Source organism: Anolis sagrei, chromosome 5 (assembly GCF_037176765.1).
Source record: "Anolis sagrei isolate rAnoSag1 chromosome 5, rAnoSag1.mat, whole genome shotgun sequence".
Taxonomy (NCBI): domain Eukaryota; kingdom Metazoa; phylum Chordata; class Lepidosauria; order Squamata; family Dactyloidae; genus Anolis; species Anolis sagrei.
Window position 1 is genome coordinate 58,246,096 of NC_090025.1, and position 22,656 is coordinate 58,268,751.

The window sequence follows — 22,656 nt, forward strand, 5'->3', positions numbered from 1 at the left end:
CTGCTTCCTCCATCCTCCCAAAGATCCTTCAGCCAGCTGCAGTGAGGTGTGTCATGCCTTCTTCATTGTGTGTTAGAAAGCCCAAATACATCGGAAGAATTCCCTCCACATCCTTCCAGCACCCAGGAGTAATTTTAAAAAATGGGGGAGCACAACTCAGCACTTGTTTTGTGTACAGTATTTTTAGTAAATGGCTTGAGTTCATTTTAATTTCCTACTTGTCTCCCAAATAAACATATTTACGAACAGACTGTGGGTTTTCAAGTCTACTCCGAAGGAGCACAATACAGCTTCAGAACATCATGAATATCATTATAAGAGGAAAGAACTAAATTTTTTCTCAGACAGTGGATTACAAAATGATTCAGAACAGGACTTAGAAGTATTTAAAAAAACAACAAACCCACAATAACTTATTTCGAATTCCCATTCAGATTATGGTATGGTGCAATGTGTTTGAATGGTTTACGGTTAGAAAGGAACAGTGTAATAAGAGAAATATCAAAATTAAGATGTTCTTTTGTGAACAGTAGAGAAGTAAGAAATTAAAAGGGTTGTGAGGACTTCTGAACTGCCTAATTGAAAATAAAAGACATCATAGTTACATCAATATTAAATATTAAACAGTTATGAACAGCCACTTGTGGCTCTTACTTGGAATGTCTTGCTTTTCTTGGGATCAGCAGAAGCCTTTTTTGGAAAATCCACTTGAGCAACAATTGTTTTTGACAGGTTACCTTCTAGGGATTGCCCATAAAATTGCATAAAATTTTGTCGTTGTTGTTTACGTCGTAAGGCCCATAAATCTTTGGATGCTTCATCTACACAAATTAAAAGGTATGAAGTCCAGTCATGACAATAGGACCTAGACTTCATGAAGTACTCATCTCTGTAATTTCAAGTCATCATCACCTGCTTGAGGCCTGACTATTAGTCTGCTGGTACAATTCCTGATACAATGATAAGATCGAGTCATACAGGTTATAGCAGGCATGGGCAAACTTCGGCCCTCCATGCATTTTGGACTTCAATTGTGGGAGCTGAAGTCCAAAATACCTGGAGGGCCAAAGTTTGCCCAAGCCTAGGCTAGAGACACTGATGGTTTCCCCTTTCATTCCCAGAAATCTTTCTTTTAACACACACTTGTTTCCAGTCAGCAATGAGCTAGGAGCTGTGCAGATTACCTTCAACAACTACAAAAATCTTTATTACAAAGAGTGTAGCCAGGCAGCAGTTGCAAGAAGGCAGCAGTGGTAACCTTATAGCTTATGTGCCCACTAGTCATTCCCTCATCTTGAAGGACAACCTACACCACCTATTTTTATATCTCAAACACAAAGCTGCATATCTTTTCATTGTGAATGATGACACAAGATTCCACTGCCACTTTATTCAACTTCTACAGTTGAAACTTAGCTGGAATCAGAAGGCACTGTATTGTCTCTTGCTTCAGATATAGCAGGGATGTGTCTATAGTTCATTCCCATGCACAAAGGAAAAGCTATGCTGGTGATTTCCCCATTTATGATGGGGAAATTGCAGTCCCAGGCTCATTTGGGAAACATTTAACTCCATATACTCCAAAAGCAGGAAATTACGAGGAAGTTGACTCCTGGTTCATTTTTCATGTTGAGGATAAAGGCCTATCCAGTTTCAGCATTTGGCAAATGTAAAGGTGGCATGGGGAAAGGTGTAAAAAAGGGAAAAATTGAGCTTTGCAAAGAGGTGTGGTCTATAAAGGCATTAGAGGCTTATCGAGGCAGGGTGGTCAAACAAATCCCACCAACTGTCCTTCCTTTATTAAATAAAGACTTCACTGGTAACCATAGAACTCATGAAGAGATGTCTCTCTATTTAAACTTTCGCTGCCACCATATACTAAATGAACAGAAACCCTCTAGCTGGTTAAAATGTTAAAAATGCTTCTTAGACCACCAAATATTGTGTCTTTTAAAAGGCTTCTTTGAAGGAGAACAGATGAGGTTGATTTAAAAAGGAAAAGGACTAAATTCACAAATGCAGACTTGACTCAGGCTTTTAAGTTTCAAAAATAACAAGGAAAGTTTATTTACTATAATACAGAATGACTTGAATGCAGTTGAAGAGGCTTGGCTGTTACAGATAAAATGTGTTGTTTCTTAAAAGCGTAGTGGTTGCAAGAGAATGGTTCTTTCTTAGTTACAAATCTAAAACCCAGCTATTTCTTCCCTAAATAGCTGTAACTAGGTTGCCACAGCTCACTTGGCTGGCCAACTTCAGGCAAACTGCCTATTCTCATCACGAACTCCTAAACAGCTTCTGTAACCTTGCTCTAACTCTAACATCAGCAGACTGTCTCACTAAAACAGCTTCTTTCTTTCCCTCCAACAGTCTAATTCCGCCCCCCTTTAACTAACCAATCCTAGCTACTCTAAGGCTGGCTTAGGCCTAGGCCACTCCCCCTCTCTGAACTGGAGTCTTTCCCTAAACTAAGATGGCTTCTGCTGCTCTCTGCCAGGCCTTCTAAGCTGAAACTAGCTAGCCTGCCTCTCCTAGGCCCTGCCACCCCGGCTGGCAAGGTAAGGGATCTTCACATGGTCCTCCAAATCCCCCAATGACCAGTGTGATTCACTAACCAGTGATAATTACCCTTCCCAGATTTGCAGATTACTTGAAGCAAAGTTAAGCTTCCCTCAAACAGATCTTCTTTTAGTCATGGCATATTTATTATTTAATTTAGTCATGGCATATTTATTATTTAATACCAACCCATAGATGGATGAATTCTGTATGATTACTGATGCTCATAAGGCCCTCCATTAAGAATGATATATTATTTTATTCTTTTACCTGCACGTGTTCTGTCATAATCATCACTAAGGAGTTTTTCTGAATGCCAGTGATGAATTTCATCAAAATCTTTCTGTTTTATAAGTGCGGTAACCACAGGATCATCACTAAAAATAAAAGGAATGTATGTATATTCTAATGTTTAAAAGCTTGACACATTATATTTTTGGAGAGAGAATTTTGAAGAGTCAATAGATTAGTGACCACTGATTCGGTGTGAAATGCAGAAATTGTCAGAATATTAGTATAAATTCAGACTCTCATTTATTTAATAATTTAGTGTGAGCCTCGAGTTTGTATAGGATTCACCCAAAAAAAATCACTTTAAGCATCAGAGATACATACAGAAATAACTTCCCACTTAAAGAAATAATACAGAAACCATTTGCAACATCTTTTCATTATTTACCTACAAAATTACATGTGACTGCAGCATCTTAGTAGGATAGTTCCCTAACAAACATTTGACCCCAAAGAAAAGATGACAGAATCAAAGTAGAATGAGAAGGACATAAACACTCCTAAAGAGAAGTCTCCTACATACTAGACCAAGGAGCAGCTACTGGGTACTATGGACCTCCTGTTCTATTGGGCGCGGGGAGATTTGTAGCTGAATGTTCTTCCAGGAAGACAAGGGAATTTTTCCTCTGTTAGATTTTCTTGGGTTTTCTTGCTCTCTGCTTATGTAGGGCTATGCTGGGAATAGCTGAGGAACTTGCTGCCTTAAACATTAACCTGAGCCAAGCCCGTAGCCAGGATTTTGTTTTGGGGGGAGCTGAGTTTGATTCGGGGGGGGGGGGCTCAGTCTGGGCGAAAGAGGGTCTACCCTAGCAAACCTTTTGTATTGTTACCCCAATACCCCCATGCATATGGGATATATTGAGCATGGTAATTAGATCATGATATGAATAAACAGAACAGTTTAAGTAATATACCAGTAAGGCCTTCTCGCAGACCACCATGAGAATTTCAGGGGGGGGGGTGCTGAAGCCCCCCAAGCTCCCCCCTGGCTACATGCCTGACCTGAGCCTTTCTGCAGACTCAAAAGTCTAAGAAAATAAAAAAAAACCTGCATACCTTTTCAAAAATGACAAATCAGTTAAAATATCCTTAGCAAATTCATTCACTATCGAATTTTCCATTGGTATAAGTCCTGGTTTGAGAACTGCCATCTTGGATGCAATACCTGTACAAAAAGACAAAACAAAAACAAAACAAAACTATGAAATAGTTGTTTTGGTACATCTTATTTTGACATAGTGAATAGTTTCTCATGACACGTTCAAATATACATAATGTTTGTTACCAGAAAAGAACTCTTGATTATAAGTATATAATTATTATCAGTGAAAATGTTACATATAAAATAATGCAAAATAATGTCTAGAAATTGCTACCTTTTTGGCTAGGTGAAGATTTCTTTTCAAGAAAACAGCACGAGCCTATCTTCAATGGAAATGATGATCCAATATTATGTGATTTAGATAATGCTGTAATATGTCTCCACAGAAGTTCATAGTCTTTACTAAGTATTGTTCCTAAATCAAAATCAAATCCTATGAAAAAAAATATGATTATAAATATTAACATTACATAGAAATGTTGAATTGACTGCATCTTCCCATATGAACCTGCACAATCACTAACATTTTCTGGGGAGGCTCTTCTCTCACTCCCACCCCCGTCACAAGCATGGTTGGTGGGGACGAGAGAGGGGGTCTTCTCAGCTGTGGTCCCCCGGCTCTGGAACTCCCTCCCCAGGGAGATTAAACTAGCACCCACCCTGTCTATCTTCTGCAAAGATCTAAAAATATGGATGTTCCAATATGCCATTGATTGGACAATCCCCCAGATCTTGGCCCCAACTAGGACCCAAAATCTTGTCCTTGCGCTTTATTACTCTTCTGTATCCAAAGTTATAATGCTCCATCTTACATTGCCCTCTATCCCTAATGTTGCCATTTGACTTACGTACTTTATCCATCAGTCCTATCCTTACAATTGAATTGCACCAGTCTGCCCACCCGTGCCCAGAAATTGCTTATTATTGCAGGTTCATTGGTTGTTGGCTTGATGGTTGCTCTTATATTCTGTTATAATGTTGTTGTTTTATTCTTTTCTTTCATATTTTAAATTATATTTTAAATCTGGGGAGATGGAGGTAGGATATAAAATAAAGTTGTTATCATCATCAGCAGCAGCATCATCATCTTTTAAGATTTAAGAAATAATGCCAAATAATCTATGAGGCTTAAAACATACAAGAAAAATATAAATCCAGACATTCAGTGAAGATTCTGCTCTGGAAATTTAGGGCCCTGTTAAATATGTAAGAATTGTTACAGAGGTGCAGGGGAAATGTTCCCCTTTTCCATATAGCTTCAAGAATGAAGGTATTACTGAACTAAAGACTGCAGTTTATTTACCAGCATGGTTATGTAAAGGTAAAGATTGCCCTTTGACATTAAATCTAGTTGAGTCTGACTCTGGGAAGTGGTGCTCATCTCAATTTCTAAGATGAAGAGCTGGCATTGTCCATTGATGCCTCCTAGGTCATGTGGCTGGCATGATTGCATGGAGCGCCATTACCTTCCCACCAAGTGGTACCTATTGATTACTCACATTTGCATGTTTTCTAACTGGTAGGTGGACAGAAGCTGGGGCTAACAATGTGAGCTCATCCTGTCCCACAAATTCAAACCACCAACCTTCTGGTCAGCAAGTTCTGCAGCTTAATCCGCTGCGCCACCACGGTTATGTAGATGTCCCATATTCAAACTTAGCAAACTGGTGCCAAAGCCAACATACATCTTACCATTTATAACAGTTTTGGAAAATCTACCCAAAACAGTATATGGTAATATATTGCAAATCAAATAAATATACTAGATTATCATGGTGGTGGTGGTGATGACATTTATTTATATCCTGCCTTTTCCACAGTTTGATATTCAACGCACAATCTGCATTTTCCAACATTTCCCCTGGATGCAAGTACATTTTCCTTCAGCGTTGCTTTACTTCAAAGGTTCCAAACTTTTTTGGTGATGGAACCCTTCAGAAGACTGTTTTTTTAAAAAAAAATCTGCACTGATAATGGGCTTATTAAGATACATAAAAATGTTTATTACATCCTCCTAGTTCAAGGAAGAAACTCATATAATTATGATCTAATTATTACATTTTTTCTTCTTTTATCCATAATCCATGAAAAACATAATTTACATCATGAAAACATTGGCTCTAAATTGTAATTAAATGGTTTAACATAAATAATGCACCTGCACCATTTTCTACTTCATAATAAAATACAATATTCTTCCATAAAAGGGTATCACTTAAATCAGGCAATGTAGAAAAATCCATTTCCCATGAAGACTGAGTGGTAAGATGTCCCAGAACGAGAAATTCACAGAGTTTATGCTAAAGGAAGAAGAGTGGGGAAAAAATCAGTATAATATCCAATGCAGGAATCCTCTCATTCATTCATTCATATAGTGAAATATACTAACACAAAAATAGAAAAAAAAATATTTATTCAATTTCATGGCATTAGTTAAAGAGCTAGGATGAGTTTACCCAGTGAGTTTTCTTTTCTTTTTTTTCTAAAAAGCCTAAAATTAGACAACTGTCCAATTGGACAACTGTCCAATTTAAGTGGTGGGTCAAGATTTCTTCTCTTTCTCATGATATCTGTTTTGGTGATAGAGTAAAAACAAGAGAACAGGAACAATAGTTGTCAGGCTACAATTTTCAGAATCCCTCAGCCAGCATAGCTAGCAGCCAAGCTGGAGAATTGAGTATTTTTTCAAGTTCTAGGACTTATTAGCAGTTCTACTTTGACCAACTGGAAAAGTGTACTGTGTTCCTGAAGCCCTTCACAGCAACATAAAAGAATTATGCAAAGAGAGCTCACTTTTAAACCACTAGACCACCATCATCTTTTTATATGCTTTCAAGTTGTCTCTGGCTCATGATGACACTAAAGCAAACCTATCTTAGGGTTTTCTTGGCAAGATTTGTTCAGAGGAGGCTTATCATTGCCATCTTCTGGGGCAGATACAGTCCAACTTGTCCAAGGTCTCCCATTTAGCTTCCATGGCTGAGCAAATGGTTAATTAAATTCAAGCGTAACTTAAGATTAAACTTAAGGAATCTTGAACAAGCATTGTGAGACCTGGAGACTTGCTACTGCTAGAGCTGAGATTCGGCACGGCCAGAAAGATTTGCCGCACCCTTCCCCCATCTCCAGTAATCCATCAGGCAGTTACCTTTTCACTTTGAGAATGTTTCCTCGCCAAATTCAATATATACCCTGAGGAATTACCAGAAGAAGAGTACACTAGGTGCACAAAGATGGTCACACAACCGGCACTTGAAAAGGAACCCAGCAGTATAATTACATATTACAAGCATTTGTTGCAACAGCTACCTGCTGTATAAATCTTAAAGCTTCCTTCTTCCAGCAGACATCAATGTATCTAATTCGAGCTCGCTGCTCAAGGGGCAGATGATGTAGAAAAACCACACTGAGGCAATACATCCTCATTAGATCTTCAGTTTCTTGCAGTGTTAATGTTGTGTTCATATATTTCTTTGTTTAAACAAAAAAAATAAAGAACATGTTACATTCTTATAGCAGACTTCACTTGATTTTCCAATTTTCATTTTTCAATTAGCAAGTACAGACATGTGAAACATATAGAATGTGTACCCCTGCCCCACCCCCAATACTTTTGGACCCTTCTACACATGGCAAAAAAACCTAGAAGAGGGTTAAAAAGGGGGTGGCTAAACGACATATAATCAAAGTGTTGGTAGAATCAGGTTACAGCTGAAAAGCTGTAAAAAGGTGCTCTTACAACCCAATTCCACTCAAAAAATGTGCACCTTTGAATGACTGCATATTCCTGCAGTCATGCATAAGATGTCCTTCCCTTCCCCCTGTGTGGACTGCTCCTGTGCATGTGTGCTTTTTAAATGCCTGAAACAGGTGATCAGCTGACTGGGCTGTCAAAACATGAAGCCACAGACATGCAGGTGGCTCAAGGGAAGCACAAGTGGAAAGCAGTTAGAACTCTCTGAAACTCTTTCTTTTAACTTTTATAATATTAAACAAAGTTTGAATTAACAATTGGGTGTAGAGAGTGAGAAGAAATCTGTATGTGGTTACATTGAAATATTCACACAGGCACATATGAAGTATTCACACAGGCACACATAATCAAATGAATTTTTTAAAAACAAACAAAAAACTTCTGCCAGATTCCCTTCATTTTCATCCACTTCAAAGGAAGATGTGAGAATGGTGGGGGACCATTTCCTGGTACTGACTGAGATCAGTACCAGGATGTGGATCTGCTATCAGGTCCCAGGACTTTCCCCCCAGATTTAAAACACATATTTTGGCACTGTCTGGAAGCGCCCTTAGACTACAACTCCCGTTATTTCTCTCTACCAGCTAGGAAGGTACAATAGAACTACTCTTGGAGAGCTAAAAGGTCCCTGGTCTCTTCTGTACAGCCCAGGACCTTCAAGAACAACCCCTGTATTTTTATTTATTTATGCTTCACTTTGAGATGCATGTATTTAGGAATCAAGCCACATGGATAAGAATAAACAACCTTAAAACCTGAAGACTTCATCATTAGTCATTTTTATTTCAACTACTAGCTGTACCCTGCCACGCGTTGCTGTGGCCCTCAGATAAGAGAGGAATTCCAGTTGAAGCAATAGACAGAAGGGACAGATGGAAGGGACATTGATAGATGGAACAGATGGTAGATGGATAGAACATAGATAGGTTGGTAGGTAGTAGGTAGATAGATATGTAGATGGAGTGATTGATGGATTGAAGGATGGATGGACATACAGATAGACAAAGGGTGTTAGACTGGATGGCCTCTGGGACTCCCTTCCAACTGGTTGAGTATCTGTCGGGAGGGCTTTGATGGTGTCTTCCTTTACTGTAAAATGAGGTGGGACTGGATGGCCTTTGGGGCCCCTTCCTATACCTCAAAGCGTTTCCCACGCCCGTCCTTCCATGCGTGGCATCAAAGGGCCCCTTCCCCGGCGATCCCCCTCCCTCCCTCCCTGGTCTCCCTCCTAGCCACTCATTGCTGTGGCCTAGCTTGGTGATATGGAAAATATTTGAAAAGTAAACAACTAAATACTTTTTAAATTAAAATACTAACAGTAAAGTATTTTAAAGTTAATTAAGTATTTTTAGATTTTAATTTTGTAAAAGTAAACAATTTAATATTTTAAAATTAAAACATTAAAGTTAAATAATTTTAAATTAAATTATTATTTTAAAAACAAATTATTAAGTAATTAAATATTTAATAATTAAACCAAATAAAATACATTAAAATAAAGTATTATGAAATGTAAATATTAAATATGTATACATTATAATATTAAAATTAAAGGAATAATATTAAATTTAAACAATTTAATATTTTAAATTTGAAATATTAAAATAAAACAATGTAATGTAAATAATAATTTTTAAAATCAAAATATGTAACTGAAATATTTTAGAACTAAAGAATTAAATATTTTATAATGAAAATATTAAAATATGTTTAAATTAAAAATATTTTAAACTTAAAATATCTAAATGAAGTATTCAAAAGTTAAATATTTTAAATGAAAATAATTAAATATTTTAAAATTAAATAAGTATTTTATAATTAACATGTTATCAAAAATATTTTGAAAGGGTTATATAAATTTATAGATATATATTGCCAATTATTACATAGCTGTACGAATCGTTGGGCCAGTTCAATTTTTTGTAGTTCTTTGAGATAGATTTTTATGTGTCAAATCATTGACTTAAAGCCTATTAGAGTTGATATATTTATTATTTTGGATTATTATTATTGTTATGCTATTTAATCCTATATGCTTGGGATGCTATATTTGTAGAATGAATGGTGTCTTCCTGCCTGGCAGAATGGGGTTGGAATTGGATGGCCATCTGTTGGGAGGGCTTGAATGGGGTCTTCCTGCCTGACATGAATAGGGGGTTCTGTATTCTGAGCCTGGGTTATCAATGGATCTGCTCTGAGCTTGATTGCTTTTGCTTCCGCAGTTTCCTTTCTCCCGAATCCATCCCATCGACGGTAGATTGGTCGGGTCTGGAGAGATATTTTAAGACAGGCCTGCGGGGATGAGGGCTTTTCCTCCAGCTCCTGAACAGAGAGCCTCTGTGGGAGCTTGCTGGCCATGCACATGCACTCCTTCCCTCCCCCCTCCCTCCCTGAGGCTTAAGTTGGACGTCTTTCTGAGGGGGGGAGGGGGGAAGGAGGGAAAGTGTTTTTTGTGAGTGGAGAACATAGCTTGCTTGAGATAGTGTCTAGTGTCCATTCCTCCAGTGGTTTTGAGTTCTGATGGTATCACAAACGAACATTACATTTTTTATTTATATTTTTATTTATATAGATTACATTTTGTAAACTGTATTTTTAAAAATCAGTCAAAATCAAAATGAATATTCACTTCCTGCCAATCTACCAACAGACACTCATAACAGGAAGGCTCGCAGCTCTTCCAAAATATCCTCAGGTTTGAGTTTCTCAAGGGAGGTCTTCCTATGTACAGGTTGTCAAATTTTGAAGCTTCTTAACTTATACAATACCCTATGTCTAAGTAATTAAGCGAGATAACAAGCTTAAGAAGACTGAAAGTTCCAAAAGCTTTGGAAATGCACTTGAAACTGTGGAGTGTTCACTCATTCATAGACAAGTCAAATACCATAGCCATTTCTCTAAAGTGCAGCACAGAATCACAGTAAGATATGAACCAATTCAACTGCACAAATCTTTTTTGTGCCACCACTTAAGCCCCATCTATGCTGACCACTCTTCCCATGTTCCTTTGCCAGTCACATAGGTCAGAACTATGAAAAAGAGGCTGCTGCCATGCGAGAATTTTATCTTCTCTGTGGGGAAAATTGGGGTGCAGAAGGCAGGAAAACACTGCCATCCCACCTTCCTGGGTTTCCACAGGATGGCTAATTCCACTGTCTCAACACAGGGGAATATCTGAATCCTGGAGCAGAATTTGGATCTTCCTCTGTGTTTTCATAACCTAGGGTGCAGCCTAATTAAGCATTGTAGCTCAGATTAAATTGCATTAGCCATACAATGTGCGCAGGGAAATACAACTCTACACTGCATTATATGTCAGTGTAGATCAGGCACAGGAAAACTTTGGCCCTCCAGATATTTTGGACTTCAACCTCCACAATTCCTAAGGTTGTTGGGAATTGTGGAAGTTGAAGTCCAAAACACCTGGAGAGCCAAAGTTTGCCCGTGCCTGGTATAGATGCACACTAAGGCTGGATGTACATTGCCCAATATCCCAGCATTGACCCCAGATTATCTGTTTTGAATTAGATTATATGAGTCCTCACTGCCAGATAATCTGGGATAAGAAAGTAGTCTGGGATCAGATCCTGGGATATAGGGCAGTGTGGATCCAGTCTAAGTTTCAGGACTCCTCAACATGCACTGAAATCTGAGCTCCCCCTGAGTTCGTGCCTGGTTGTATTCATATCATTCCTCCACCTTGGATGAGTATCATGAGTTAAAGTAGATTAATCCAGCTTTGGGTAGTTGCATGTTTTCTGGGCTGTTCAGCTTTGTGTGTCTTTTCTAAGCTAATCCAGCTTTTCCTCACTTCAGGAAAAATTAGGAGATACTCCAGGGGCAGTATGGATATCTGCATCAGATTCAATTCAGACCAGTCCTCTCTGTCCACACAGGGCAACCACTGTCCTTACCTTTTTCTATGAGCGCATCAGTACAGGAAAAAGGGGGTTATCTGCCATGTCACTGTTATTGTCACTAACAGAAAATTGCCCCCCTTATTCTTCCTGGTGATGCAGACTCCTCTGTTGACCGCATGGGATGCCTGGGATAGCCAGGAGCTCACATGGAGCTCTGTCCCATCTGGGAGTGACAATGTTGAAATAAGTTTAGCTTTAGCTTTTCATTCCAAATAATGCTAGCATCTCATCATACAAGGATTCCATCACACCGACCCATGACAGTTAAAGTGGTATCAAACTGCATTAATTTTGCAGTAGGCATGCACCCTAAAAAGTCCTAACACTTACTGTAGAATAATCTATACCTGACATAAGACTGAATTGTTATTTATTTTCGTAATTAACAAATACCTGTCTACTTTGCAACTTTACTTGCTAGTACCTGAGTGTGTATTTCCAGGACCAGTGAGCAAGTGATAATGCAGATGATGTATCGAAGATCTTCCATATCTTTCTTGAATTGGCTGAATTTTTCATGAACCTGACATTTGAAATACAGAGAGATTAGATATTTTTCTAGTAACATAATGGAGAAGTAGATTCTAAAAGGTCAGACTTATTGTTTGAATTACACTTAAAACCTATATGGATTGTAGTGTATATGTGAAGGAACTAGCACTATGTTATTCTTATGGCATTATCTATGTACAGGGTTAGTCAAAATGCATAGGCCAAACATACATACAATTGTATGTATGTTTGGCCTATGCATTTTGACTAACCCTGTATTTAAAGAAACATATAGATTAAGTCATGGTCAAAAGTAATTTTTTTCTGACATTACCATTGCTTATGCTTTTTTGATAGTCAGAATACTGTATACCTGAATTAAAGAAATGTTCCAGGACAATTGTGTTTGTTTTTGCTGTGAGCTGTTGTTGTGTGCACTTCCATCTTATGAGTTATGGTCAGACCTAATAAACCTATTATGTGATTTTCTGAGGCTAAGAGTGTGTGACTTGCTCAAGATTACCAAGCGAGTTTCAATGGTCAATTAGGGAATTGAACCCAGGTCTCCAGAGTCAGACTTCAACATTCAAATCAATACAACATTCTGGCTCTTTCCCAAAATAAGTTCTCTTACCCTGGAAAGTACCCCCCCCCCCTCACAAACACACACAGAGAGAGAGAGAGAGAGAGAGAGAGAGAGAGAGAGAGAGAGAGTTGTTTAACACGGATTCCTTCATTTTTGGCCAAAAATAAGACATGGGTACATTTTCATAGGTCCCCCGGTGGTGCAGCAGATTAAACCACTGAGCTGCTGAACTTGCTGACCAAAAAGTTGGCAGTTCAAATTCAGGGAGCGGGATGAGCTCCCGCTGTCAGCCCAGCTCCTGCCAACCTAACAGTTTGAAAACATGCAGATGTGAGTAGATCAATAGGTACAGTTTCTGCGGGAAGGAAACAGTCATACTTTCCACATGACCCTAGAGGTGTCTACAGACAACGCTGGCTCTTTGGCTTAGAAATTAAGATGAGCACCCGCACCTCCACCTCCCAGAGTTGCACATGACTAGACTTTACCTTTACTTTACTGAATTTTTAAGATATTTGGCTTGTTATAGATGCCCCTCTGGAACTGAAAACCTTACAGATAAACATCGGCATCTGCACCATTTCCTACTGTTCATTTGAGGTCATTTCCTGTTTATGTAAACAGAAATGCACAAAATGGACCTTTACCTTTGCTGTCAAAACAGACAGATTTGAACAACCACCAAGAGAAAGGCATATTTTTGCACTACATTCTTTCAAGTTCTCAATCAGTGTTTTATAGTAATGCTTTACTGCCGCTTTTTGCTAAAAAAAAGAGGAGAAAAATAATGATCAAATCATGCTTCCTGATTCTAGTGAAGCTAGCATTTCTATACATTATCTAGCTTTCCCCCACTAATACAGTTTTTAACCTGAGCCCTATTCCCAAATGGAGAACAGGCAAAATGATCAATTACTTTGCCTGGCTGTTCAACTTCTTCTCTTGAATTTTACATGTCAAAGCAAGTACTGAAATCTTCCTCCTGTATTCTGCAGGACCAGGAATCCCAATTCCACAATTCTCCTACTGTATGAAAGAACCTATACAACCATCTTGAACTTTTTTAGAATTTTGAGTGGCTAAAAGGACTCCTTGAAATTAATTAGCCAGCAGACTTTAAAAAAAATACTACACTGGCTGGCATATTGCTCAATACTTATGAGATCATACACTAGACTCACAACTTTAGAGAATTAATGTTTATGGTCATTAATGACCAAACATGAGTCTCAAAACAAGCAGCATTCTAAACCACAGGGCATCTCCAGCAAAAAGCATGCGGGGAATGCGGAAGTACTTCATCAGTGTCGCAGATGGACGATGAAAGCAACAGCTCCCCTGGCGGCCAGAAAAAGTTAAATAGCATCTGTCTCTGTCTGTATATGTTTATTTATTTATTTATTTATTTATTTATTTACAGCATTTATATGCCGCCCTTCTCACCCCGAAGGGGACTCAGAGCGGCTTACAATATATATTTTCATACAATATATTATATTATTAGCATAGTACAATATCAGTATATATTACTATATTACACCAAACCATTATATTGTAATATTATTAGTAATATTACATGTAATTAAGTATATAATTATAATTATAATATTGAATTATTATTACTAGTATTATATTGTATTACATTATAATATTATAAATATTATATGTATATACAATATACTATATTATATTATTAGTAAAGACAAGATGGCAGTGTCTTCTGCTCCCTTCTGTCTTCCCTCTGGCCAGAGCAGCCGTTGGTGCCAGAAGCGGGAGGGGCCTCTCAAGTGATGATATAGGCATTGTTGTATGTCAAAATTGGCATTGAATGTTTGCCATATATGTGTACACTATAATACGCCCTGAGTCCCCTGCAGGGTGAGAAGGGCGGAATATAAAAGCTGTAAATAAATAAATAAGGTAATCTGAAGATAGTAACAAAAAAGAATTGGACTTCACAGATCCCTCTTGAGTATATATGATTCAGACACTTTTCTATAGCTAAACCAGTCTGGGTCTTGTTATCAATGGAAGTCTGCTTAAAAGAAACACTGCCTGAAGCAATGCTACATAATTCACCTTGAACTCCATGGTCAATGAAAGTTTGAGATAAAAATGTACAAAAATAAACAAAATATAGGTTTGTATCAGGGAGACCAAACTTGCCATGAATACTCAACATGCCCAATGTGAATGGATACTGATGGAGTTTGGGTAAAATAGACCTTGGCATTTGAGACTTTTAGTTGCTGGGATTTATAGTTCACCTACAATAAAAGATCATTCTGATCCCAACCAATGATAGAACTGGGCCAAACTTCCCACATGGAACCTCTATGACCAACAGAAAATAGGTTTTTGGATGGTCTTTGGCGACCCCTCTGAAACCCCCTCGTGACCCCCCCAGGGGTCCCGACCCCCAGGTTGAGAACCACTGTCCTAACAGCTAGTGAACTCGCAGGGATTTCTGGGATTTGTAGGCCAAAACACCTGGTGATGCACAGGTTGAGAACCACTGGTATAGCTAGAGCTGAAGGCCCCCTTCTACACTGCCATATAATCCAAATTATCAAATCAGATAATCCAGTCTTTTGGCAATATTCCACACAGAAGCAAGGAAGAACATTAACCACTGGGATGTGTCTATGATAGTTAATAATCACGAATACTTCCCTAAGTGCTCTCTGAATCTAGGTGAACTACAACTCAAAAACTCAAGGTCAATGCCCACCAAACCCTTCCAGTATTTTCTGTTGGTCATGGGAGTTCTGTGTGGCAAGATTGGTTCAATTCCATTGTTGGTGTTCATAATTCTCTTTGATTGTAGGTAAACTATAAACCCCAGCAACTACAACTCCCAAATGACAACATCAATCCCCTGCCAACCCCACCAGTATTCAAATTGGGGCATATCACGTATTTGTGCCAAATTAGGTCCAGTGAATGAAAATACATCCTGCATATCAGATATTTATTTTATGATTAATAACAGTAGCAAAATTGTAGTTGTGAAGTGGCAACAAAAATAATACTATGGTTGGAGGGGTCACCACAGCATGAGGAACTGTATTAAGGGGTCGCAGCATTAGAAAGGTTGAGAACCACTGTGTTAGGATTTCTGGGAACTGAAGACCAAAACATCTGGGTATCCACAGGTTGAGAACCACTGATCTATACTGTCGTTCACAAATACGAATGAATTTTAGTGGTATTTTGCAAAAATGTTTTGATCGCCCTTTCCTCTAAAGTGCGGAAGGCTTGTCTATACTGGTAAAAATGTCGAGAAGTACTGGTGCCTCCCGAGATTTTGTCCCCACACCTTCCCACAACCCCAGGCTTTCCCTCGGGGATGGCTAGATGGTTGACCCGGGATGGCATCCAGACCCCTTCCAGCCTTCTCATTCCCCCCGCCCCCCATCGCATAAAAATGGGGCCTGTTGGCTAAGTCAATCCCTACAGAGCTCTCACCTGCAAAGGTCCAAACTTTAAGGTAAGGTAAGGTCCGGATCTTTGCAGGTGTCAAATTAATGCGGAGTAAACTGGGAAATCCCAGTTTTCTCCATATTAATCCAGTTTTACGTGAGGCATCATTTAGAGCTTTAGAGCCTTTGTAGAAGGGCCCTGAGTAATACATTGTATTAGCTGCCAATGTTACCAATACTCCATCTACCCTGCTATATAATGCAGCCTGAAAGTGCATTATATGGTCAGTGTAGGCAGTTGAAACTGCATTATATAGCAGGGTAGATTGAGTGTTAGTACAATTTGCAGCTCTACTCACTAGTAATAAGTATTACTCAGCACTTAGGAGTAAAAGGAGATCAAAACTTTTTGCAAAATACCACTAAAATACATTCATATTAGTGATTTTGGCGAGCACTTCCCTCGTTACTTTTCCTATAGTTCTTTTTTAAAAAGTCAACAGAAACCACGGCTAGAGAAAATGTGCTAAGTATTATTTGATTTCTCCAACCAAAAAAAAAAATCAATAGTTGGTAACCACACATTTCATGATTGTTTTTAAGCCTTTTTCAAGATTAACTTCTTTCTTTAATTTAGCACTTTTTTCTAAGCCAGTACTCACCTTCTGGAAAAATATCTGGTGCCGGTATGCACTGTGGATGTGGTATCCATACACTCTGATAACATCCGATTCTTGACCTGAAGTAAGCACGACAATTTCAGTGTTGTTCTTTAGATGCATGATCAATGCTTTACGCAGAGAAATAAGAGCAGGATTTTGGAAATATAGATATTCTGCATCCTGGAAAAAAATCATATTTATGATTTCTTAAGTGGGTTAAAAAAAACGTTTGCTGTAAATTCAAAGCATGATGTTCTTTTTTTTTTTTTTTTTAGAGTTACATGAATCCTGATTCCCTGTGAGGCTATCTGCATGATGGACTCCCTAAGGCAAATTATAATTATATTGCATAAATAAATGTGTAAAATGAACATACAGGACCTCATCTGATTCAGCAGCTAGCAGGCATGTAGCCGGGGGGGGGGGCTCAGGGGGCTTCAGCCCCCCCCCCCCCCGAAATTCTCATGGTGGTTCGCGAAAAGGCCTTACTGCTGCATTATTTAAACTGTTATGTTTATTCATATCATGATCTGATAACCATACTCAATATATCCCATATGCATGAGGGTATTGGGGTAATGATACAAAAGGTTTGCTAGGCAAACCCTCTTTCACTCAGACTCAGCCCCCCCCCCTGAAACTCAGCTCCCCCCCGAACCCCCCCTGAAAAAAATTCAGCCCCCCCGAAATGAAATCCTGGCTACAGGCCTGGTAGCTAGTAAAGGTCATGCCTGAAAATAACTGGATAGGAGACCACCAGAAAATACCAGAGAGCCATTCTAGTCAGTGTTGGTAAACGTGAGTCAGAAGAACTAATGACCTGGCACTATAAGACAGCTTCTTGCATTCCATTACATCTTTATGTCAACCTTAAGCAGCAACTAGCACCTACGTATAAAGAAGGAAATAAGGCTATGCCTAGAGATGCACTACCAACTATAAGACTCAGAACATGATGGAAAGAATAATTAAGCATAACACAGCAAAGGAATGAAACTGTCAGTGTTTTCAAGGTAAAGCTGAAACATTCCCATTCAACAGACAAGGGAAAATCCTACACTTATTGTCCTCTTTGAGAAAGAAACTCTCTTCCAAATCTCTTTAGGCTTATAAGGCAGGATAACAATGTAGGTATATACAGCATATTACAACATTGACAGATATTTTTACATGCATTTTTGATGAACCTCAAAGTGGTTTAAAGATCTCAAATCTATACTGACAAACATCAGTTCTGAATTATTATTATTATTAGTAGTAGTAGTAGTACCCTGCTTCCTCTCTCTAAAAAAGAGATTCAAAGTGGCTTACAGTAAAACCAGTGCAATACAATTTAAAACCTAAAACATATGAACATTAAAGCAGAATTAAATATTAATAGTATTAAAAAAATAAACTGTTAAAGCCCTTAAAACTGATTTAAAATCTATTCACAGCACCCCTGACTAGTACTAGTATTTATATGTATGATTTTGTTTAAGGTTAAAGGACAATTAATTTAGTTCCATATTGAAGGACAAAAAAATGAAGACAGTAAATAATCATCTACTTCTTACCTTAAAGAAAACAATGATAAATTTTGCCCCTTTGCTCGTTAAATCCTGGAGAAAGCGTTCGACTAAGTAAAAGAAGTGTAAGTTTTGTCCTGGTTGTAATGTTGTGTCAGTTGCACAAGTGAAGAACAAGGAATCACCATCAATCAGAAAAAACTCTGACTCAACATAATCATTCAGCAAGCTGACATATCTGGACAAAAACATTGAATGTTGACAATGACATTTAGCAGAAATAATTAATTGATAATAGCAAAATACGCCGTGGAAACATTCAAACTAATTAGAAAATGGATCCTGTCCTTGGCAGCTTTCTCTCTGACCCTCTCACATCTCTGACTTCCTCATCCATTTTAGTCTCTAAGGGTGCATCCATGCTGTAGATTTAATGCAGTTTGACATCACTTTAATTGTCATGGCTCAATGATGTGGAATCATAGAGTTGTTGTTTGGTAACGCACCAACAGTCTTTGGCAGAGAAGGGTTCAGTTATTCTAAAACTATGACTCTTATGGTTCCACAGCAAAGTGGTGTCAAATTGTATTAATTCTATAGATGAACCCTAACTCTTTCTCCCCTTCACTACTGCTGGCTCTGTGGCCTCAATAATTTGAACAACTGTTTACAAGAATTTTTACAACTGTTTTTGGCCAACGAGTGTAAACCAGCTGAATGACTAAAAAAAAGAAATGCTTAACAAGCTACATAGGTAAAGGTAAAGGTTTTTACACTGACATTTAGTCCAGTCTTGTCCGACTCTGGCTGTTGGTGTTCATCTCCATTTCTAAGCCAAAGAGTTGGCATTGACCGTAGACACCTCCAAGGTCATGTGGCTGACATGACTGCATGGAGCACCATTACCTTCCTGCCTATTGATCTACTTACATTTGCATGTTTTCGAACTGCTAGGTTGGCAGAAGCTGGGGCTAACAGTGAGAGCTCATGTCACCCCTCAAATTCAAACCTGCAACCTTTCAGTCTGCAAGTTCAGCATCTCAGCACTCTAACCCATTGCACCACTGGGAGCTCCAACAAGCTACATGGCTGTTTTCTAAATATTTGGTTCTTAAGATAATTGATTACTCTTTCCCTAGATTTCTATCCCTAACCCTAACCCTTGACATAAAGCTACCCAGCTTGACAACAAAGCTGCTAATTCAGTGATTTTTAGGACCTCATAATGTATGGAAAAATCAGTATCATACGATGCTGCCACCCCAGTTGAGCAATGAAGCCCCATGCTGTCCATCATACAACACTGCGCCACCAGCATGGTTAGCTTCTCCATCTTCCATTTGGAACAACAGGGCTACAGAGGAGATAGGCCATGCAGTGACACTTCCCCACACGTGATGGGGAAGCATCCACTGCCAGGCGGGCAGGGTGCAGGGCACCGGGTGCCGCAATTCCCCCGCTGTCCCCCTGATTTGCCACAAAGGCTTGTGAATCACCACGGGGGACTTCATCAATGTGATTAGGTCCCTAGTGAGACAATGATATCTCTACTACAAAATTGCAGGGGATCAATCAGTGTCTTCAAAAAACTTAAGTAGACCAATAGGAAGCTGTAAGAGTGCAAGCAGTGAAAAAATGAAAGTAATAATAGGCTGCAAGCCTGACATACTTACTCAGCTTTTGGTATTTCATAATTATAAAGAAAATCAGTAATTTCTTCTATGCATCTATGTAGATCTGAAAAAGAATATAGAGGCATGCCTTTTTTCACATGATCTGCATTTCATCATCAATACCACATCATCATCATCATCATCATCATCATCATCAAGACCTCCTGTAAGTGGGGGAGTGGATGCTGAAAGTTCCCATACTAGTGTGGATATTTTCTATGTCTTTTTCTATGTCTTGAAACAGATGGTATAAGCCCACCCAGGTCAAGGGAAACAACAAGCTAGGAATGAAATGAAGGTATGTCAAGTAACAAAAGGGGCATCTACACCAGGCATGGTCAAACTAAGGCCTCTGGGCTCTTATGTTCAGCCTCAAAATTTCCCCCGTTCTCTGGGCATACTGATGCTGTGGCCTGCTGCATCCTTATGCTGAAAGGATGAGGGAGAAAGGCATGTGGCATCTGGGAGCCCTCTAGAGTGCTCTCAGTCACTGCATGCCTTCCTCGGGCCCTTCTCTGGCTTAAGGACAGGACAAGCAGCCTTGTCCCGATGCCAGGAGAAGCCAGCAGGCAAAGCGACTCCAAAGCTGCCTCACTCACCACCTGACCCTTTCTTCTCCCAGTGACAGGACAAGGTGAGACCCGATCCTGATGCCGGGAGAATCCTGGCCCAGGCAAAGAGGCAAGCAGTAGATGAAGTGGCTCCAAAGCCACCTCGCCTACCATCTGCCTCTCCCTTCTTCCGGTATCAGGATGAGGCGAGGCCCCATCCTGATGCAGGCAAAAGGGAGAGGCAGTTGGGGACTGAGGGACCTCCAGCCTCACCTTCCCCCCAGCATAAGGATGGAGTGAGCAGCCCCATCCTTATGCTGAGAGGAAAGCATGAGGGTGATCTGCCCCTGGTCCCACCCTGTGCCCCGCCCCTCATTGGTTCACCCCAGCCCAGGTCCACCTCAGCCCTGCCTCCTCTATGGCCTACTCTATCCCCAGCCTCGCTTCCTCCTGGGCCCACCCCATCCTCCCTCCCAACCTGGCTCTCCCTTTTAGCTCAGCCCTCCTGGCTGGGTCCACAATGAGACTCCAGGGCAGTATAGAATGAATACCTTTTACACTACTTTAATTGCCATGGTTCAGTGCTATGGAATCATGGGAGGAGAGATTTAGCCTTCCCAGCAAAAGAATGCTAGTGCCCGACAAACCCCAGGATTCCACAGCACTGAGCCATGCCACTTAAAATGTCAAACTGCATTCATTCTATGGTATAGAAAGCACCTAAACAGAGGAAGAAAATACATCCATAGATATTATCTGTATCACAATATAGATCAAGCAGGTTATCTACCTCTTGTTTTAAAATCAGGTGAGCATGGTTCATTTCTATCCTTTTCTGCAAGTACTTGCATTTCCTTTGTCTTCTTTTTTAGCATCCTGGGTTCTGAAGAGGCTTCTCCTTGTTTTGGGCTTGGTGCAGAAGCCATGACTATTCGTGCAGCTCTTTTATATTGTGCTCATTTAAGTCTGGATCATTCCATACACCTTGAAACACATAGGTATCATTAGATTATTTTAATGGACTTTTACATATATAATAGTTGTTAAATAGACACTGCACTGAAAAAATACAGAAACACATAATATGTCCAGAGGTTTGTTTCTTAATGAGTCTTACTTTAAGGAAACAAGCAAATCAATTGTGAGCCACTTCCATATTTTTTCTTTATTATTATTATTATTATTAGATATGTTCATTATTTGATGTGTTCCTTTTCTGTAATTATTATTATTATTATTATTATTATTATTATTATTATTATTACTCAGCCTCATGGTAGAATAGAAAAGCTTTTTTCCCCTCAAATTCTGTAGATGGTCCCCAGACACACTAAAATCATGTGGATATTACCAATTTTATCAACCAAATGAATCTATTAGTATTATTTCTATCCTACATTATGTCTCTAAAAGATGTTATCCCAGAGAGCATGCACCCCATTTCTAAACACTTGTTAATAAATTGTTTCCGAAGTGTCTGGAAACGGGGGGAAGAAGATGGACAGAGAACATCTTCTGAGCTCAGAAAACGCTATACAATTGGAGAAACAGTGAAAAACATGTGGGATGGGATCTGTCAAACTGACATTTCTCTCCCAAAATCCTGCTTCACAAGCCTAGAGTGGTAATTTTTTAAATAAATTTAATCACTAGAAATGTCAACATTTCAAAAATATTACCACAGTTTTTGAAGTCATTTCTACTTCAATTTTGCCTTTTGAAATCACGCTACCACTAGCTTGTGTGATTGGGAGATCAATGCCTCCTGTCTCCTCAAATTGGGAGGGAAAGTCTAAATCCTCAAATTGGTGTCTATCTTCCCAGATCAATGCCTTCTGTCTCTTTGGGAGTAGCAGAACGGCAATTTAAAACTCATTTCAATCAAATAATTATACAACTTGATGATGCAGAAAATTTCCAGGAGATACCAGCCCTCTAACAATGGTGGGATCACCATGTGTTTGCAGTATGCCAGATCTTAGTGGATATTCAAATGGATAGACAGTTGGGCATAATTATTCCAACGCAATGTTGAAAGCTCTCCTCTACATGTAAACTAAGGAAACTTCACAAGACCATGGTAGAGTACACAGTCCTCCACACACACACACCAGCATACTGCACAGTGACTGGACT

At 39.1% G+C, this 22,656-nt stretch overlaps 1 protein-coding gene across 1 annotated transcript in view; it reads right to left on the bottom strand.

Moving 5' to 3' along the window:
- DDX60 (DExD/H-box helicase 60) overlaps positions 1 to 22,656 on the bottom strand; it is a 67,167-nt gene that overhangs the window by 39,914 nt on the left and 4,597 nt on the right. Inside the window, exons 2-13 of the mRNA XM_067468714.1 lie at positions 21,311 to 21,504; positions 19,970 to 20,033; positions 18,345 to 18,534; positions 16,789 to 16,968; positions 13,352 to 13,468; positions 12,051 to 12,149; positions 7,262 to 7,423; positions 6,111 to 6,252; positions 4,227 to 4,385; positions 3,907 to 4,015; positions 2,830 to 2,936; positions 655 to 821 (exon numbers count right to left, since the gene is read on the bottom strand). Of these exons, the coding sequence (XP_067324815.1) occupies positions 655 to 821; positions 2,830 to 2,936; positions 3,907 to 4,015; positions 4,227 to 4,385; positions 6,111 to 6,252; positions 7,262 to 7,423; positions 12,051 to 12,149; positions 13,352 to 13,468; positions 16,789 to 16,968; positions 18,345 to 18,534; positions 19,970 to 20,033; positions 21,311 to 21,446 (1,632 nt within the window). The 5' untranslated portion in view covers positions 21,447 to 21,504. The remainder of the gene's footprint in view (positions 1 to 654; positions 822 to 2,829; positions 2,937 to 3,906; positions 4,016 to 4,226; positions 4,386 to 6,110; positions 6,253 to 7,261; positions 7,424 to 12,050; positions 12,150 to 13,351; positions 13,469 to 16,788; positions 16,969 to 18,344; positions 18,535 to 19,969; positions 20,034 to 21,310; positions 21,505 to 22,656) is intronic.